This window comes from Thalassophryne amazonica, chromosome 12, assembly GCF_902500255.1.
Source record: "Thalassophryne amazonica chromosome 12, fThaAma1.1, whole genome shotgun sequence".
NCBI lineage: Eukaryota > Metazoa > Chordata > Actinopteri > Batrachoidiformes > Batrachoididae > Thalassophryne > Thalassophryne amazonica.
This window is the reverse complement of record NC_047114.1, coordinates 79,268,090-79,287,010: the sequence shown is the minus strand read 5'-3', so window position 1 is coordinate 79,287,010 and position 18,921 is coordinate 79,268,090. Positions and strand designations below refer to the sequence as shown.

Genomic DNA, 18,921 nt, shown 5'->3' with positions numbered 1-18,921 from the left:
ATTTTTGCATCAGTCTGCCAGGGACTACAGACGGAAATTAGCCTATGGCTATAATCTAACATATTTACATATTCATGTGTTCATTAATATGTACCGTCCCTTTTAAATAAATAAATGAATGCATGATAGGTTTGCATAATATGGCACTGACCATTATAGCCTCTTTAGGGGTCCTGGTTGTGACAAATGCACTGTCATCTCTATGGTCACCTGTCCTGTAGAATAAAAAAATGGTTGAAAAATAAATAAATAAATGAAACACACACACACACACACACACACACACACACACACACACACACACACACACACACACACACACACACACACTTAATTGGGTACTGCAGTCTTGTTTGAGGATGGGCGATAAAGGGGTTAAATGAAACAGCATATGATGTAAAATTTGTACTTCCAGGGACAGCCCCATTATCATTCACATTAAATCTCACTAAAATTTACCGACATGACCTCTCCCATTTGCCTCGTCTTCCCTTCTCCACTGGGAACTGGATAAAACTGCACTTCTTGTAACTGCTTCGGTGATTGTAGCCAAAAACAAAACATTATACCATCTTTCCGTGTGAAGTGATGCTGTGTGTGTTGCGCACTGGCAGGCTGTCCCCGGAAGTGGTCAAATCCCACGATATCACGCACGGGTTCAAATAAGACTGCCCTGCCCCATTCCTACTATGTTATAACAAGTTCACAGGTACTATCTCATCAGACAACATAACCACCTTTGGCTGCATCACGTTTTATGATAAAGAAGGCAACAGGAATAAAGATATTTATTTAGTTAAAAATATACAATATTTACATATTGAATAACTAATATTTTGTAGTTATGTAGTTCTGTTGTGTAGTTTTGTGCACTGCCAGTAGAACATGGACAAGTTTGTGTGTGTTGGGTAAAAATTAACATACAAGGTGATTTGTCACTTTTGTATTTGTTCAATAAGAAGTTGTAGCTTTGTATAAATGACTGAAATAAATTCCTGTGGACATTGGATGCAAAAGACAGAAAAGGTTTGGGAACTGCTGCATGAAAGTCATTATTCAGTACTCAATTTGGTCTTAATTTTTATTTATTTTTTTAACACTCCATTTCTAAAGGTAGCATCTTAGAGGTATTGAAGTAAAACTTCTGGACCTGAAGGAACTGTACTGCCAACATTCCACTTTAACCTTTCCAGCTCAAACTCACAGCTGATGAGACTCCATCCTGGATAACGTCTCCAACACCAACGAGTCAGTAGTATCTGTTTTATAATAATGTCTATGGATAGACTTTACTCACTTGTTGGCCAATTCGTTAACATCCACCGTCTTGACTTTGCCATCCAGACAATCACGTACTTCGATCATGTCACGTGATCCTTTGAATTTATTTAGATAGACACCAAGATTATCTGAGAGGGGAGAAAATTCTGATTAGGAAGAAAAACTGTTCCCCACAAACATGATGGCAGTAATCAGACATGACCTGATTTAGAATGTAGACAAGTTTGATATTTCTTCTACAATGAGATCTATTTGATGATATTAACATCTAATGTGAGATTTTACATAAAAAGCTGTTTGGACAGTGTCATTACTATCCCAAATAGTAGTAGAAAAGTCAAGGCCATGGTGTTCTTAGTGTGATATAGTAACAGTTCTGTGGCAGACAACAAAATTTTGCAGTAGCTAAACAGATCAGACTGCTCTGGACTCCCAATGCTGCTTGGTGAAATCCAAAAACTACTGCTACACTGAGCACTGCACTAGAAAACACATCCCATGTAGACAATGAAATACTTTTTTGGTGCAATATTTTATACTCAAGCCTATATTCAGGACATATTACTGAACAATAACAGCAAGAACAGTGTGTATGCATGCATGTATGTGGTTGTAAATGAATGTTTGAGGGGTGTGGGTTTTTGGATGCACTGTAAATTCTGTGTATCCCACTTTTATTTTTTTGTCTTACAATGACATACATCCCATTCTATGCTTTCACTGCTGGGAATACTGTTCACTATGTCCACTTTTGTTTTACGAAAAATCAGATTTGAAATTTTGTCAGATGTCCAACATAATGACAGCTGAGCAGTGTGTGTGTGTATATATATATATAAATATACATACACACACACACAGTAATGTTCAGAATAATAGTAGTGCTATGTGACTATTTTTTTTATTTATTTTTATTTATATAGCACCAAATCACAACAGAGTTGCCTCAAAGTGCTTCACACAAGTAAGGTCTAACCTTACCAACCCCCAGAGCAACAGTGGTAAGGAAACACTCCCTCTGAGGAAGAAACCTCAAGCAGACCAGACTCAAAGGGGTGACCCTCTGCTTGGGCCATGCTACAAACATAAATTACAGAACAATTCACGGATGAATATACAAGAAATGCTGTTGGCGCACAGGACAGGAGGATCGCCAACACGAATACAACTTCCATCTCTGGATGGAGCTGCACCTTAAACAGAGACAAAAAACAGAATCAGGCATCAGAAAGACAAAATAATAATAGTAGTATCTGCTGCTGACACTACAAACTCAAAACTATTATGTTCAAACTGCTTTTTTAGCAATCATGTGAATCACTAAACAAGTATTTAGTTGTATAACCAGTTTCTCATGATTTCTTCACATCTGCGAGGCATTAATTTTGTTGGTTTGGAACCAAGATTTTGCTGGTTTACTAGTGTGCTTGGGGTCATTGTCTTATTGAAACACCCATTTCAAGGGCATGTCCTCTTCAGCATAAGGCAACATGACCTCTTCAAGTATTTTGACATATCCAAACTGATCCATGATACCTGGTATGCGATATATAGGCCCAACACCATAGTAGGAGAAACATGCCCATATCATGATGCTTGCACCACCATGCTTCACTGTCTTCACTGTGAACTGTGGCTTGAATTCAGAGTTTGGGGGTCATCTCACAAACTGTCTGCAGCCCTTGGACCCAAAAAGAATTTTATTCTCATCAGTCCACAAAATATTCCTCCATTTCTCTTTAGGCCAGTTGATGTGTTCTTTGGCAAATTGTAACCTCTTCTGCACATGTCTTTTTTTTTAACAGAGGGACTTTGCGGGGGATTCTTGCAAATAAATTAGCTTCACACAGGCGTCTTCTAACTGTCACAGCACTTACAGGTAACTCCAGACGGTCTTTGATCATCCTGGAGCTGATCAATGGGTGAGCCTTTGCCATTCTGGTTATTCTTCTATCCATTTTGATGGTTGTTTTCCGTTTTCTTCTACGCGTCTTTTTTTTTTTTTTTTTTTTGTCCATTTTAAAGCAATGGAGATCATTGTAGATGAACAGCCTATAATTTTTTGCACCTGCGTATAAGTTTTCCCCTCTCCAATCAACTTTTTAATCAAACTACACTGTTCTTTCTGAAGAATGTCTTGAACGTCCCATTTTCCTCAGGCTTTCAAAGAGAAAAGCATGTTCAACAGGTGCTGGCTTCATCCTTAAATAGGGGACACCTGATTCACACCTGTTTGTTCCACGAAATTGACGAACTCACTGACTGAATGCCACACTACTATTATTGTGAACACCCCCCTTTTCTACTTTTTTTTTACTAACAGCCCAATTTCATAGCCTTAAGAGTGTGCATATCATGAATGCTTGGTCTTGTTGGATTTGTGAGAATCTACTGAATCTACTGGTACCTTGTTTCCCATGTAACAATAAGAAATATACTCAAAACCTGGATTAATCTTTTTTGTCACATAGCACTACTATTATTCTGAACACTATTTTATATATATATATATAGATAGATAGATAGATAGCTTTGCATGGTGATACAAGAAGTAGACTGTTTATTATTCATTTAATCTTCAGTCAAAGATCTTAGTAACAAATTATGATGATGGAACTTCATTCTGAAAACAATACAGTGTGCACAGTGTGTTACAGGATCCCGTGTCCAATCTGTACCCTTATTTTTCCCCCCCACTTTATCTCAGTTACCTTCAGAATTACAAAGTTACCAGCTGCACTGAAGGGCCCAGCTGGCATCATGGTCCATAATATGTTTCCCAAAGATAAGACATCACTTCATAATTAAAACACTGATAACAGTTTTCATACAGTAGCATTACTGGACATAGTCCCTTCTGATGAAATCAAATCTCACTGAAGACAAAAAAAAAAAAAAGCTTTGGTTCTGCATGTTCATGTGTAAATAGGATACATACATTTATGTTAGGAGTGGCACTATAGAACTATTATTCTTTATATAACAGCTCTGTGGATCCTTGTCATTTGATTGGTGCTTTGTGTGTCACATGACATGGATTAAAATCATCCCATTTGTGTTGCATTTCATTTAAAGTGCAGCTTGTTCCATTTAGAGTGCAAATTTGGTTCCATACGTCTGGTACCATTGCACTCAGCACACATGCACACACCAGATCACGCACGCACGTGTGAAGCCTCGCTGAATGGTATGTTCCAGCTTTCACCTCATGAAATATTCATTCCATTGAACTCAAACAATTATTTGTATAATTTACTGACGTGATTAACTCTACTTTTTGCCAAAGGTGTACATTAATTCTCAATGAACAATATGGCAAAAGGCAGTACGTGGTATGCTAACCAACAACATAAACTAGTGATGGCTCCACTAGTGACACACCCACGTAAGGGTTAAAAAGACAATATACACACAAATATCCTGGAACACTACACACCTCTGGTGAGGTTTCCTGGTGTAGACGTTACCCTAAAGCAGACTTTCCAGTCTAAGATGAGGTGAACAGATTTGACCTACGCAGACTCATTTAATAAAGTACCTTCACTCAGAAGAACAAGGCGTGGTTGATTCAGTCCCAGACTCTTCAAATGTAGTGGTGGTGTGACATTGAGATGAGGTAAAGACTTCAGTCCTTCCACCATATCTCCAAAGGTTGCATCAATATTTATCTGAAAGCTGTAAAATAACTGCATGCATTAGCTTAAAACACTGAAGCCAAACATTTCATGATAATCTGGAAAGGTGAAATACAAGGGCACATACTTCTGACTATTCATGGTGTCTTGGTAAATCCAAAGAGGATACTTTCTGGTGGATGGAGACAAACTGAGCAAGAGTTTTTCCACGTCAGTGGCTCTCTGTATTGATGCTTCTTGCAAAAGGTCTTCAGTGCAATTTGGAATTTTCTCTCCATCTTTAAAAACAAACAAAACAACAAATTGTAATAATGCCATTCAGATATAATTCAACAGTAATGCAACAGTATAACAAGTGTGTGTGTTGTCATTTCGGCTGTTCCCGTCTTTGGACGGGGTCGCCACAGCGAATGCAGCCAGATCTGCGTTGGTAATTGGCACGTTTTACGCCGGATGCCCTTCCTGACGCAACTCCCGTTTCACCTGGAGAAACACACACACAGCCGCTGGTGGCCCGAAGAGGTCTCCCATCGAAGTACTAACCAGGTGCTGCACTGCTTAGCTTCTGAGACTGACGGGATCAGGCAGACACAGAGCAGACCGGCTGCACAACAAGTAATATCCCAAGTCAAAAATGTTACTACGCACATTCATTTTAGAATGCAAAATGGTTCACGGCAAACTTGCAGAGCAGAAGTTTTCAAATAAAGCTTTTATATACACATCATCATCAGGTGTTACAAACGTAGTATCAGCTGACTGACAGGACAGACTCTGACCCAACGTAGTCCAAGTGGTGACAAAACTGCACCAAAAGCAACTATAACCGTGACCACCTTTTTCTTTTTTTAAAAATGCCAAACAATCTAATAGGTGGGAGACGACAGTCAAAATTAAATTCAAAACCCACCACAGCACACAAGTGCAATTCCAACATTTTTTTCAGGGATGATCCACATATTGAGTTTGAAGCACTGCACTGCCATACTGCCAAACATTCTGTTCCATATGATCTTTTTGTTCAAGTTCTTGTCAAATTAAGTTTGAATTCTGTCTAGATTTACTACCCTATACATAACAGCTAATTTATTTTTGAACAATAATTAATTATAAAAACCTGATTAAAGCCTACCCAAAAATCAATGGTGTATTTTTTCAAGGTAAGTGGCAAGACATTTATTAATATTAAATAGGAAATTAAGAACATTTTTAATAAACATTCTAGGCATGTCAGATGTGCCTAAAACTTTTGCACACTATATCAATTCAATGATCACAGCGTATTAGAAAATGTATGGCAAGTTGGATCGACAGTATCAGGCTCAAATTTAATCTCATGACCTTCCATTTGCGCAAACAAAAAAAAAATTGTATTTAGCTCATTTTCTCATTTTGTGATAAGACATGTAGATGGACAAGAACAAACTGCTCACTTCATCTCACAGGTGAAATGGCATCACGTTTAACAAATCTCACGCAGTTATATTATTTGTTACAGGTAGAATTGGTTTTCTTAGGTTTACCTTTGATTTTCTGGATGACACTCTGCCTTTCAGAGACGCCTGGTATACCAGGAACTCTGACTGGTTCAAAGAATCGTTTGCCATCTTCAGATGTTAGGGTGATGGCTGCATAGGTCTCGGATGCTGCCGACTGTTTCTGTATAAAAAAAAAAAAGTCAGGTTCATAGCAATTATTCAATTAATCATTAAAGTCAGAAAAGAAAATTCATTCAATACAGCATCCAACAGCAGCTTCACCGGGTGGGTCATGCCTGTCAAATGCCTGAGGACCTCCTGTCCCAAAAACTGCTCTTTGGTGAACTTGCCATCAGTTGCCTCAGTGTTGAAGATCAGAAGAAGTGCTTCAAAGATCTCCTCAAAGCTACCTTAAAGAAGTGTGCCATCCCCCCCTCTAAGCTGGAGTGAGTCACCATTAACCGGGCTGAGTAGCGTTCACTCTGCCAAAGGGCTGTGCAGACCTTTGAGGCCAACCGCACTCAACATCAAGAAGAACAATGCCGCCGCCGTCACAAGCTTTTGGACCGCAGATCTCTCCCTCCCGGGAGGGTATTCCACACCTGACCTTTGAAAAATGCTGTGTCCCCAACTTTGGACTACGTAGCCATCATATCAGACACCTAACACCCCCTTCCTCCTTAGCTTTCTGAATTTCTCAGAGATTCATTCATCACATCAATGGACACCCACAAGTAAGCATCCAAAACAGCCCCATGAGCAAACTACAAAAATTTATGGGAAAGTTAAGATTTTATACAGTGCTGTGCAAATGTTTTAGCCACATTCAATACATCATGGAAGCATTAAAAATTATGAAAACTTGATAAATTTTCATAAATAAATGTGTGAATTTCAACTTTGATATGACAGTTGGGTTCCATTTAGCTATGATTTTTCTGTATAAGTCGCAGAACCTCTAAACTATTTTAAGGCTAACGTGACAAAGTAATTGTGTTTTACAATCACTTTAATATTATATGATCATCTGCAACTGTCTTTGTGTGGTATTTTACTGGCCTGTAAAATTACAAAGAAATAATGATAATTATTATTACTACTACAATGGAACCTCGACATACAAGTTTTTTGAAATACGAGCCGTCACTCGCTCCATTATTTGTTTGGAATACGAGCGGAAATCTGAGTTACGAGTCGTGCTTCGGGACGCCACCGCAAGTTGGCGATGGCCGCATCCCATTCTCACTTGTTCTCCGTGTGTGGTATCATGGGTCCAAAAAAAGTGAGTGCAAAGAAGAGTTTAAGAAAAGAATTATGTCTATTGAACTGAAGCAGGAGATAATAGAAAATCATGAGTGCGGCGTGCCAGTTATCGAACTGTCAAGGTAATAGGACCGCAGCACATCGATGATTTGCACCACCCTGAAGCAAAAAGATGCAATTAAGAGTTCAACACCAGCCAAAGAATCAGAATCGCCTTTATTGTCATTGTAATTTGCATTACAATGAGATTTGAGTGCAACTCCAAAAAGGTGCTTTCCGTGGTGCAAGTAATTTTTAGGCAATATAAAAAGATGGTAAAATTTAACGGTAAATTATTTAGAGCATATATACAACTAATATAAACATAAGGTAAGAAAAATAAAATGTGGACCAGTAAAATGTAAAACGAGAATTACATACAACTGTGGAATCATATTGAACGAGAAAATTGCACATGGTTTACAGATATTGCACAAGAAACTTGTAAGGTGCGGATTAGAGTGATTTGTTATTGTTAAGTGCAGTGATCGCTCTGGGGAGAAAGTTGTGCCGGAGTCTGTTTGTCCTAGTTTTGATTGACCTATACCGTCGGCCGGAGGGTAGTAGATCAAACAGGTGGTTGCTGGGGTGGGATGCGTCTTTGCTGATGCTGGCAGCTCTGCTGAGGTAGCGAGAGCTGGCGATGTCTTCCAGGCTGGGGAGAGAGCATAATATATGGAACTATAATTATATAAGGAACTACAATTCTTTCGAAAGTAAGGATCTACAGCTTAAGTTTAGCTTTAGTTTACAAGTTTACTGTTGGGAAGGTGTCGTAGCACGGACCCACAACAGGGGGCGCAAATGAACGGACAATGAATAAACCAAAAGGTAACAATTTAATGTTGTGACACTACACAACGAAAAGATACAGAAAATATGCACAGTCAATTAGCACCAGGTGACGTGTGGCAGGCTCGAAGATAGGAGACCCCCCCGACGAGAGAGAAGCCGTACTCCACACGGCTTCCACCACAAACGGCCTGAAGAACACCGGAGCTGCCAAGTCCCGAGTCCCCAGGTGGCCTCTGTTCCCGGCTGTCGACCCTGGTACTGCTAGCAGAGAGCAAAAACAGGATGTGTGAGTGTGAGTCCGCACACTCAGTAATACACAGTCCAACACTGATGGGAGGGAGCACCTCCACCTCCAATCATACACTTAAGCAGCTCCTGTCAGTCACTTATCTGGAGGGAGTGGGAGGCGAAGACGTCGCGGTTCCCACAATACGCCGCTCCAACAAAACTGTCCCACAGGAATAAACGGCTGCAAACAGAGATCAAAACGTGGATTAATCCAAATACTGCAGAGAAGGATTACCTCAGGAATGGTAGTCAATTTCTCGGCAAGGAGGTGGAGTTGCAGTCCGGCTTTTATGGTGTGATGTTGATGATGATAAACGAGTGACAGCTGGTGCAGGGAGAGAATGACAGCTGTCACTTCTTCGGGATCTGGCGCCCTCTCGTGCTTGGAGCCCGCACTCCAAGCAGGGCGCCCTCTGGTGGTGGTGGGACAGCAGTACCTCCTCTTCAGCGGCCCACACAACAGGACCCCCCCCTCAACGGGCGCCTCCTGGCGTCCGACCAGGCTTGTCCGGATGTCGTGCGGATTCGGCCAGGAGGGCCGGGTCCAGGATGAAGCTCCTCTTCACCCAGGAGCGTTCCTCAGGTCCATACCCCTCCCAGTCCACCAGATATTGGAAACCCCGGCCCTTACGACGGACGTCCAGGAGCCTGCGGACTGTCCAGGCAGGCTCCCCGTCGATGAGCCGGGCAGGAGGCGGCGTCGGTCCCGGAGTACAGAGGGGCGAGGTGTGGTGTGGCTTGAGACGGGAAACATGAAAGACGGGGTGAATCCGCAGTGAAGCCGGGAGTCGAAGCTTCACTGCGGCCGGGTTGATGATCTTGAGGATCTTGAATGGTCCGATGAATCTGTCTTTCAATTTAGGGGAGTCGACACACAGAGGGACGTCCTTGGTCGAAAGCCACACCTCCTGCCCAGGCTGGTATGTGGGGGCCGGGGAACGCTGGCGGTCCGCATGGGCCTTAGCCCTCGTCCGGGCCTTTACCAATGCAGAGCGGGCGGCCCGCCACACCCGGCGGCACCTCCTGAGGTGGGCATGGACCGAGGGCACACCGACCTCTCCCTCCACCAACGGGAACAATGGGGGCTGGTACCCCAAACATGCCTCAAAAGGGGAGAGGCCGGTAGCAGACGAAACTTGGCTGTTGTGGGCATACTCGATCCAGGCCAGATGGTGACTCCAGGCTGCCGGATGCGCGGAGGTGACACATCGGAGGGCTTGCTCTAACTCCTGGTTAGCCCGCTCTGCCTGGCCGTTGGTCTGGGGGTGGTACCCGGACGAGAGACTTACGGTGGCCCCCAGCTCCTTACAGAAACTCTTCCACACCTGTGAAGAGAACTGGGGACCCCGATCCGAGACGCCGTCTGACGGTATCCCATGCAGCCGCATGACGTGGTGGACCAGGAGGTCTGCCGTCTCCTGGGCCATCAGGAGCTTCGGGAGGGCCACGAAGTGGGCCGCCTTGGAGAACCGGTCCACTATTGTGAGAATCACGGTGTTGCCCTGGGACGGCGGGAGGCCCGTGACGAAGTCCAGGCCAATGTGAGACCAGGGGCGATGAGGCACTGGCAGGGGATGGAGGAGTCCCGTCATCCTCCGATGGTCCGCCTTACCCCTGGCGCAGATGGTACAGGCCTGGACGTAGTCCCGGACGTCGGTTTCCAGGGACGCCCACCAGAAGCGCTGCTGGACTACTGCCACGGTCCTGCGCACTCCGGGATGACAGGACAACTTGGACCCGTGACAGAAGTCCAAGACGGCAGCTCTTGCCTCTGGTGGGATGTATAGTCTGTTCTTGGGGCCAGTCCCCGGGTCCGGGCTTCTTGTCAGGGCCTCCCGGACGGTCTTCTCCACGTCCCAGGTGAGGGTGGCCACGACAGTGGACTCAGGGATGATGGTCTCGGTGGGGTTCGACAGCTCCGCTTTGGCTTCTTCTTCATGCACCCGGGACAATGCATCTGGTTTTTGGTTCTTGGTCCCGGGGCGGTACGTGATCTGGAAGTCAAAGCGCCCGAAGAACAGTGACCAGCGGGCTTGCCTGGGGTTCAGCCGCTTGGCGGTCCGGATGTACTCCAGGTTCCGATGGTCCGTGAAAACCATGAAGGGCAACGACGCCCCCTCCAGCAGGTGTCTCCACTCTTCAAGAGCCTCCTTCACCGCGAGGAGTTCCCGATTGCCGACGTCATAGTTCCGTTCAGCTGGGGTCAACCTGCGGGAATAAAAGGCACAAGGATGGAGAACTTTATCAGCCTCCACGCTCTGGGACAGCACGGCTCCTATCCCTGAGTCAGAGGCGTCCACTTCTACTACGTACTGGCGATCAGGATCAGGCTGCACCAGAACAGGTGCAGTCGAGAACCGGCGTTTCAACTCCTGGAACGCGGCTTCGCACCGATCCGACCAGGTGAAGGGGACTTTGGTGGAGGTCAGGGCAGTCAGGGGGCTAACTACCTGACTGTAACCCTTGATGAACCTCCTATAGAAATTTGCAACGCCGAGGAACTGCTGTAGTTTCCTGCGGCTTATCGGTTGGGGCCAATCTCTCACCGCCGCAACCTTGGCCGGATCAGGGGCGACGGAGTTGGAGGAGATTATGAACCCCAGGAAGGACAAAGAAGTGCGGTGGAACTCGCACTTCTCGCCCTTCACAAACAGCCGATTCTCCAACAACCGCTGTAGGGCCTGACGTACATGCTGGACATGGGTCTCAGGGTCCGGGGAGATGATGAGTATATCGTCCAGATATACGAAGACGAACCGATGCAGGAAGTCCCGCAAGACGTCGTTTACCAAAGCTTGGAACGTTGCGGGGGTGTTGGTGAGGCCGAACGGCATGACCAGGTACTCAAAATGACCTAACGGGGTGTTAAACGCCGTCTTCCATTCGTCTCCCTCCTGGATCCGAACCAGGTGGTACGCGTTTCTAAGATCCAATTTAGTGAAAATTTGGGCTCCATGCAGGGGCGTAAACACAGAATCCAACAGGGGCAACGGGTATCGGTTGCGAACCGTGATCTCGTTCAGCCCTCTGTAATCAATGCATGGACGGAGTCCGCCGTCTTTCTTGCCCACAAAAAAGAAACCAGCACCCATCAGGGAGGTGGAGTTTCGGATCAGCCCGGCAGCTAAGGAGTCCTGGATGTAGGTCTCCATTGATTCGCATTCCGGACGTGAGAGGTTGTACAGTCTACTGGACGGGTACTCAGCGCCCGGGACCAAATCGATGGGACAATCATACGGTCGGTGCGGGGGAAGAGTGAGCGCCAGATCTTTGCTGAAAACGTCAGCAAGATCATGGTACTCCTTTGGCACCGCCGATAGATTGGGGGGGACTTTGACCTCCTCATTAGCCGTAGTGCCGGGAGGAACCGAGGATCCTAAGCACTCCCAGTGGCAGGTTTCGCTCCACTGCGTCACAACCCCAGACGGCCAATCAATCCGGGGATTGTGCTTCACCATCCATGGAAAGCCCAAAATCACTCAATCAATCAATCAATCAATCAATCAACATTTATTTATAAAGCGCTTTACAGCACCGACTGGTGTCCAAAGTGCTTAACATTAAAAACACAAATTTACAAAATAAAACACATATAAAATAAAATTTTAAAACAACACATAAAAAAAAAGAACATAAAAATAACAGAACATGTCACCTCCCCACTAAGTGTTAAAAGCCAGTTTAAATAAATAAGTCTTTAACTTAGATTTAAAAAGTGCTAGGTCAGGAATAGTAGGTAACTCAAGAGGTAGCTCATTCCACAGTCTGGGGCCAGCTACCGCGAAAGCATGATCACCCCAGCGTTTATATCTTGACCTTGGAACATCTAAGTAAAGCTGGCCAGACGCCCTTAACGTCCTACTGTAGGTGCGCAAAGTTACCCACTCGGGAGGTAGATGGTGTGACATGGAACACTATCTCCTCCCTGTGATTCCCAGACACAACCAAAGTCACTGGTTGAGTCTGATGTGTGATTAATGGAAGCAGGGTGCCGTCTAGTGCTCGCACCTGCAATGGTGCCGGCAGAGCCACCAGGGGGAGCCCTACTTCCTTTGCCCATCTGCTGTCCAGCAGATTCCCTTCCGACCCTGTGTCTAATAGTGCTGGGGCATGAAGGGTTAAATCCCCACTCAGGATTGTTACTGGGATTCGTGCAGATTTGCGGGGTTTTCCCGCGTGCGTATTATGGCCCACCCTTAGCCCAGTTTCTAAGGACGGGCGTTGTAGTTTGACCGTTTAGGGCAGTCCCTCTGCATGTGCTCACATGAGCCGCAGATAAAACACTCCCCGCGGGCCAGTCTCCTTTGTCTGATGTTTGTTTTTACTTTGGCCCTGCTCGTGTCCATAGCCTCCTCAGCACGGGGAGCTGTAGCCACACGGAGCTCTCTGGCAGTGAAGCGTGGGGACGACGTCACTTTGTCGGAACCGGAAGGAGGAGGGACGGCTCGTGCCCGGTCACGCCCCCCGGCCTGCTCCCGACGATGCTCGTTTAAACGGTTGTCTAAGCGTATAACTAAATCAATAAGCCCGTCAAAATCCCGCGGTTCCTCCTTAGCCAGTAGGTGCTCCTTAAGGACCGGTGACAGTCCATTTACAAAGGCGGCGCGGAGCGCAACGTTATTCCAGCCGGACCTCGCTGCCGCGATGCGGAAGTCGACTGCATACTCGGCTGCGCTACGGCGCCCGTCTCATCGACAGCAGCAGGTTCGAAGCGGTCTCGCCTCTGTTGGGATGATCAAACACTTGTTTGAACTCCCGTACAAACCCAGTATAAGACGTTAGGAGCCGTGAATTCTGCTCCCAAAGCGCCGTAGCCCATGCGCGTGCCTCTCCTCGAAGCAAATTAATAACATAAGCCACCCGGCTAGCGTCTGATGCGTACATGACAGGGCGCTGTGAAAAGACGAGCGAACACTGCATGAGGAAGTCCGCGCACGTCTCGACACAGCCCCCGTACGGTTCCGGAGGGCTTATGTATGCTTCAGGGGATGGTGGGGGGGTTCGTTGAACGACCAGTGGAACGTTGGATACAGGCCCAGGACCAGCCAGAGGAGCGGCTGTAGCAGCGCCCTGATCGTGCGCTTCCACCCTGGCGGTGAGAGCCTCCACCCTCCGATTAAGGAGGACATTCTGCTCGGTTACTAAATCTAACCGAGCCGTGAAGGCGGTTAAGATCTGCTGCAGCTCACTCAACACGCCTCCTGCTGACGCCTGCGCTCCTGGTTCTTCCATTGGCCGTTCAAGCTCGGGTTGACGCCCCTCGGAATCCATGACGATGGCCGAGAAATCCTGTTGGGAAGGTGTCGTAGCACGGACCCACAACAGGGGGCGCAAATGAATGGACAATGAATAAACCAAAAGGTAACAATTTAATGTTGTGACACTACACAATGAAAAGATACAGAAAATATGCACAGTCAATTAGCACCAGGTGACGTGTGGCAGGCTCGAAGATAGGAGACCCCCCCGACGAGAGAGAAGCCGTACTCCACACGGCTTCCACCACCAACGGCCTGAAGAACACCGGAGCCGCCAAGTCCCGAGTCCCCAGGTGGCCTCTGTTCCCCGGCTGTCGACCCTGGTACTGCTGGCAGAGAGCAAAAACAGGATGTATGAGTGTGAGTCCGCACACTCAGTAATACACAGTCCAACACTGATGGGAGGGAGCACCTCCACCTCCAATCATACACTTAAGCAGCTTCTGTCAGTCACTTATCTGGAGGGAGTGGGAGGCGAAGACGTCGCGGTTCCCACAATACGCCGCTCCAACAAAACTGTCCCACAGGAATAAACGGCTGCAAACAGAGATCAAAACGTGGATTAATCCAAATACTGCAGAGAAGGATTACCTCAGGAATGGTAGTCGATTTCTCGGCAAGGAGGTGGAGTTGCAGTCCGGCTTTTATGGTGGTGATGATGATAAACGAGTGACAGCTGGTGCAGCTGTCACTTCTTCGGGATCTGGCGCCCTCTCGTGCTTGGAGCCCGCACTCCAAGCAGGGCGCCCTCTGGTGGTGGTGGGCCAGCAGTACCTCCTCTTCAGCGGCCCACACAACATTTACAGTGTGTGCATTCGTCTGTTTCCAAGGTAAGAACACTTAAAACTTTTTTCTTTTATACGAGGTCTATTAGAAAAGTATCCAACATTTTTTTTAAAAACCATATGGATTTGAATCACGTGTGATTGCGTCAGACAAGCTTGAACCCTCGTGCGCATGCGTGAGTTTTTTCATGCCTGTCGGTTGCGTCATTCGTATGTGAGCAGGCTTTGTGTGAGCAGTGGTCCACCCCTCTCGGCGGATTTTTATTGCGAATAAATGTCTGAACGATTTGGATCTTTGCTGCATCAATTTTTTTTCCAGAAACTGTGAGAGACCTCCAGGTGGACACCATTCGGAAAATGAATATGGCTTTCAGGGACGATTTTATGGGGATTAAACAGATTAAGGAGTGTTACTGCCGCTTTAAGGACTGCCCACAACTCCTGAGAGCGCGGCGCGCTCCCAGCCCCCATCGACATGCTCAGACCCCGCTGAAACAACCAGATCATTTCCAACGTGAAGGCTTTGTTGATCCGGGACCTCGTCTGACTTTCACAAAAAGGCAGAACATGTGGACATCAGCACTTTTTCAGCACATTCCACCGTTACAGGAGTTTTTTTCATGGAAAGAAAAGTGGGGGGACGCGCCACGGAGCCGTTCATTACGCGGGACAAAACCACCTTGGTGGTTTTGTCATAGCCATATTAATTTAATTGTCAAAGACATATTAATTTTTCGAACAGTGTCCACCTGGAGGTCTCTCACAGTTTCTGGAAAAAAGTGATGCAGCAAAGCTCCAAATCGTTCAGACATTTATTCGCAATAAAAATCCGCCGAGAGGGGTGGACCACACCTCACTCAAAGCCTGCTCACAGGCGAATGACGCAACCGACAGGTATGAAAAAACTCACGCATGCGCACGAGGGTTCAAGCTTGTCTGACGCAATCACATGTGATTCAAATCCATATGGTTTTTAAAAAAATAAAAAGGTCAGATACTTTTCTAATAGACCTCGTATAGTTAGCAGGAGGTGGTAATGGTAGAAAATATTTTTTTTTTTTCCAAATATGCTTACATCCACTTCAGAGATTGTGCATTGTGCAATTTGGGAGATATTTCATATAGGAAGTGGGTGTCTACCATGACAAACCCCCCCCCCCCCCATGCAAAAAAGAAAACTGCAATATATACTGTAATTTAACATTTTTCGAAATATTAGAATGTAATTGTTTTGACGAACCCTGCATTGAACACAACATTCAGGTTTATGGTATACAGTATAATGCTCCTGACTTGGTAGTACTTGTTTTAGAGGTCACAAAAGCTACATAAGTACTGATATTATTACAGTGATCATGCAATTACACATGTAATTTCAAGTCACAGCATGGCAACTTGTAGTAAATCAAGTGTCATGGCCAAGCCAAAAACAAGATCTCAGGCTAAAGAATTTGATAAAACCTTTGACAATGGTTTATGTTTTTAAAGTTTATGAAGAGCATGGCCTCCTCCTAAGTTATGTTATTCACACAGTGTGACTGAAATAAAACCTTTGTGAAAGAATTCTGTTTATAAAGTTTTTGAAGAGCATGGACAAACTTTACACATAGCGGAATAGCCAGATAATTGAAAATAGACCATATTTTGTTACATTCAAGGGGTGGGGGGTTATTTTCAAGATATAGGATTAATTTTTGATGCCAAAATGCTGGTATTAATATTGTGAATCATTTCCCAAGTGGATGTATTGAAATTCTGACTTGTGATTTTACCACCTCCTGCTAATATAGTATGTACTGTATTTTATTATGCATAGGTAAGGTACTGTATACATGTGCATTTGTTAACAAAAAAGTATTTTTGTCATAATGTACAGTGGTTTGGGGATATTTTCCAAGGCTGGAATAGATTAAAATTATTTTAAATGGGGAAAATTTGTTTGAAATAAGAGCAGTTTGACTTAAGGGCAAGGTCACGGAGCGAATTAAAGTCGTATGTCAAGGTTCCACTGTATTATGGAATTAAAAAAAAAAAGCTCACGTTCTTTTGTTCAAACTGATTTTGCGTTAACATGCCAATAAAAGGGGGAGGGGGCAATCAATCTACTTTTATATCAACTCCAGGATGCCTAAAACATCTGCACAGTACTGTATATAAGCACAAGTTTTTAGGCTACTGCACTGATTGTCGAATGGATGCCACTTTAAAAAAAAAAAAAATACATGTGAACAACAGATTCAGTGTAAAACTAAAAACTTGTTTCAACAAGATCCAGTATTTCTGCTCAAAGTATTACAAAGCCAATTTGTGATTTATGTGTGAAAATACATGATTTACCTTTCACAGTCTAATATCGTTGAAACCTTAAAGTGGCCATACCTCTGCTTTTGATAAGAGATAGGCCCAGCAATACAATGAATTTCAAAGACGTAAAGGTCCTTGATGAACTTTTCCTCTCGCGTTGTTGCAGGTTGGGGCAAAAGCTCTCTGAAGAGGATGTACAATCCTTCAATAATGGCAATCTAGGAGGGAAAAAGAGACGACAAGAACATCTGAAGAAATCTGAACTGCTGTAATTGAAATGTATACTGTGTGCAAACAGCTGTCCAACTTCAGCAGGGTGAGCCAGATCCCCTACCTACAGAAATACATTTCCAACTTGCTCCTCATGGAATCTAATCATGACGATAAGCACAAATTTCCTCTGCAGAACTTTTACAGTATCCACTATTGGAACTCGTGTTGCCAATCCAATAAATACATCAGCTGAGATATGGATTTGCAAGCTGATTTAAGTTTTTTTTTTTTTTTTTAACGCTGGAAGCCCTTCATGACACAACTCTACATTACATGAAGGATGGGCACAGGTAGTTTCAAACCAGGAACCATCCATCCTGCTTCACAACATACAATAAAGGCCGACAATGCAATCATTTTTCTTACCTTCTGATTCCCGGTGACCTTTCATTGCGGCAGAGTAACTGATGCAAACTTTGGGCCAGAGGATGACACCCAGTTAGACTGCGTATGTAGGCAATCAACTTTTGTAATTTGCTTTGACAATTGTATTTCTAGGAAAGAAAGAAATGTTGGTCTTTTTGAGAACTTCGGTGAACCACTGAAGAAGGAGAGTATAACTCGTCAACATAACTTATCTGACAAACGTTCAGGACCAGTTTAAATGTTCTGAGTAACTATCAGTTTTCATAGAGAAGCTTGAATCTTCGACTGGACTGAGTTGCTTGAAGCGAGGACGTTTCGCTTCAAATCACAGAAGCTTCCTCAGCTAAATTCTTGCTCTGGTGGTCTGACTCTGTCTTGACTCTTGTAGAGAAGAATAACAAGAAGACACAAACCTGGAGTTTAAACCTAACCAGACCCCTCCTACCGAGAGGGCAGACTGCTATAGGCTAGTGACTAAACAATAGCGCTAATTAGCACCTATTGTGCTGTAGTTAGCCCTCCTAATGACAGGGCAGCTGTCCCTCCTAGTGATGGGACGGACCCTCTCCTAATGGCTCTCTTGACGACTCTGCTGATGACGAGAATGACTCATTACCATGAACAAAAGACTGAAACTGTTTTGACCTGAGTACCCCATTGTAAACAGGGGATAAAGTGTGTCTCAGACCCCTCCCCGGTTAAGGCTGGGTTTCAAACGTTTCACAAAGAATGCTTCCTTGACCCCTCTCTCAAACCATTTCTTCTCTCTGGCTAATATTTTAACTTCCTTGTCCTCAAACGTGTGGTTAGTGTCTTTAAGGTGGAAAGGGGGTGCTAACTACAGCACAATAGGTGCTAATTAGAGCTTGTTTAGTCACTAGCCTATAGCAGTCTGCCTCTTGGTAGGAGGGGTCTGGTTAGGTTTAAAACTCCAGCTTTTGTGACTTCCTGATTATTCTCTACAAGAGTCAAGACAGAAGTCAGACCACCAGAGCAAGAATTTTAGCTGAGGAAGCATCTGTGATTTGAAGCGAAACGTCCTCGCGTCAAGCAACCCAGTCCAGTCGAAGATTCAAGCTCTCTACTATGGAAACCACCTGGACAACTGAGAGCCTACACAGAAATATTCAGTTTTCAGAAAAGTGTTGCAGCATGC

The 18,921-nt window shown here is 44.8% G+C and overlaps 1 protein-coding gene across 1 annotated transcript in view; it reads right to left on the bottom strand.

The window, feature by feature from the left end:
- The window catches only part of LOC117521492, a 76,431-nt gene that overhangs the window by 18,735 nt on the left and 38,775 nt on the right, over positions 1-18,921 (bottom strand). The window contains exons 10-14 of the mRNA XM_034182798.1: positions 6,440-6,575; positions 5,044-5,194; positions 4,820-4,956; positions 1,298-1,409; positions 152-215 (exon numbers count right to left, since the gene is read on the bottom strand). Coding sequence (XP_034038689.1) covers positions 152-215; positions 1,298-1,409; positions 4,820-4,956; positions 5,044-5,194; positions 6,440-6,575 — 600 coding nt within the window. The remainder of the gene's footprint in view (positions 1-151; positions 216-1,297; positions 1,410-4,819; positions 4,957-5,043; positions 5,195-6,439; positions 6,576-18,921) is intronic.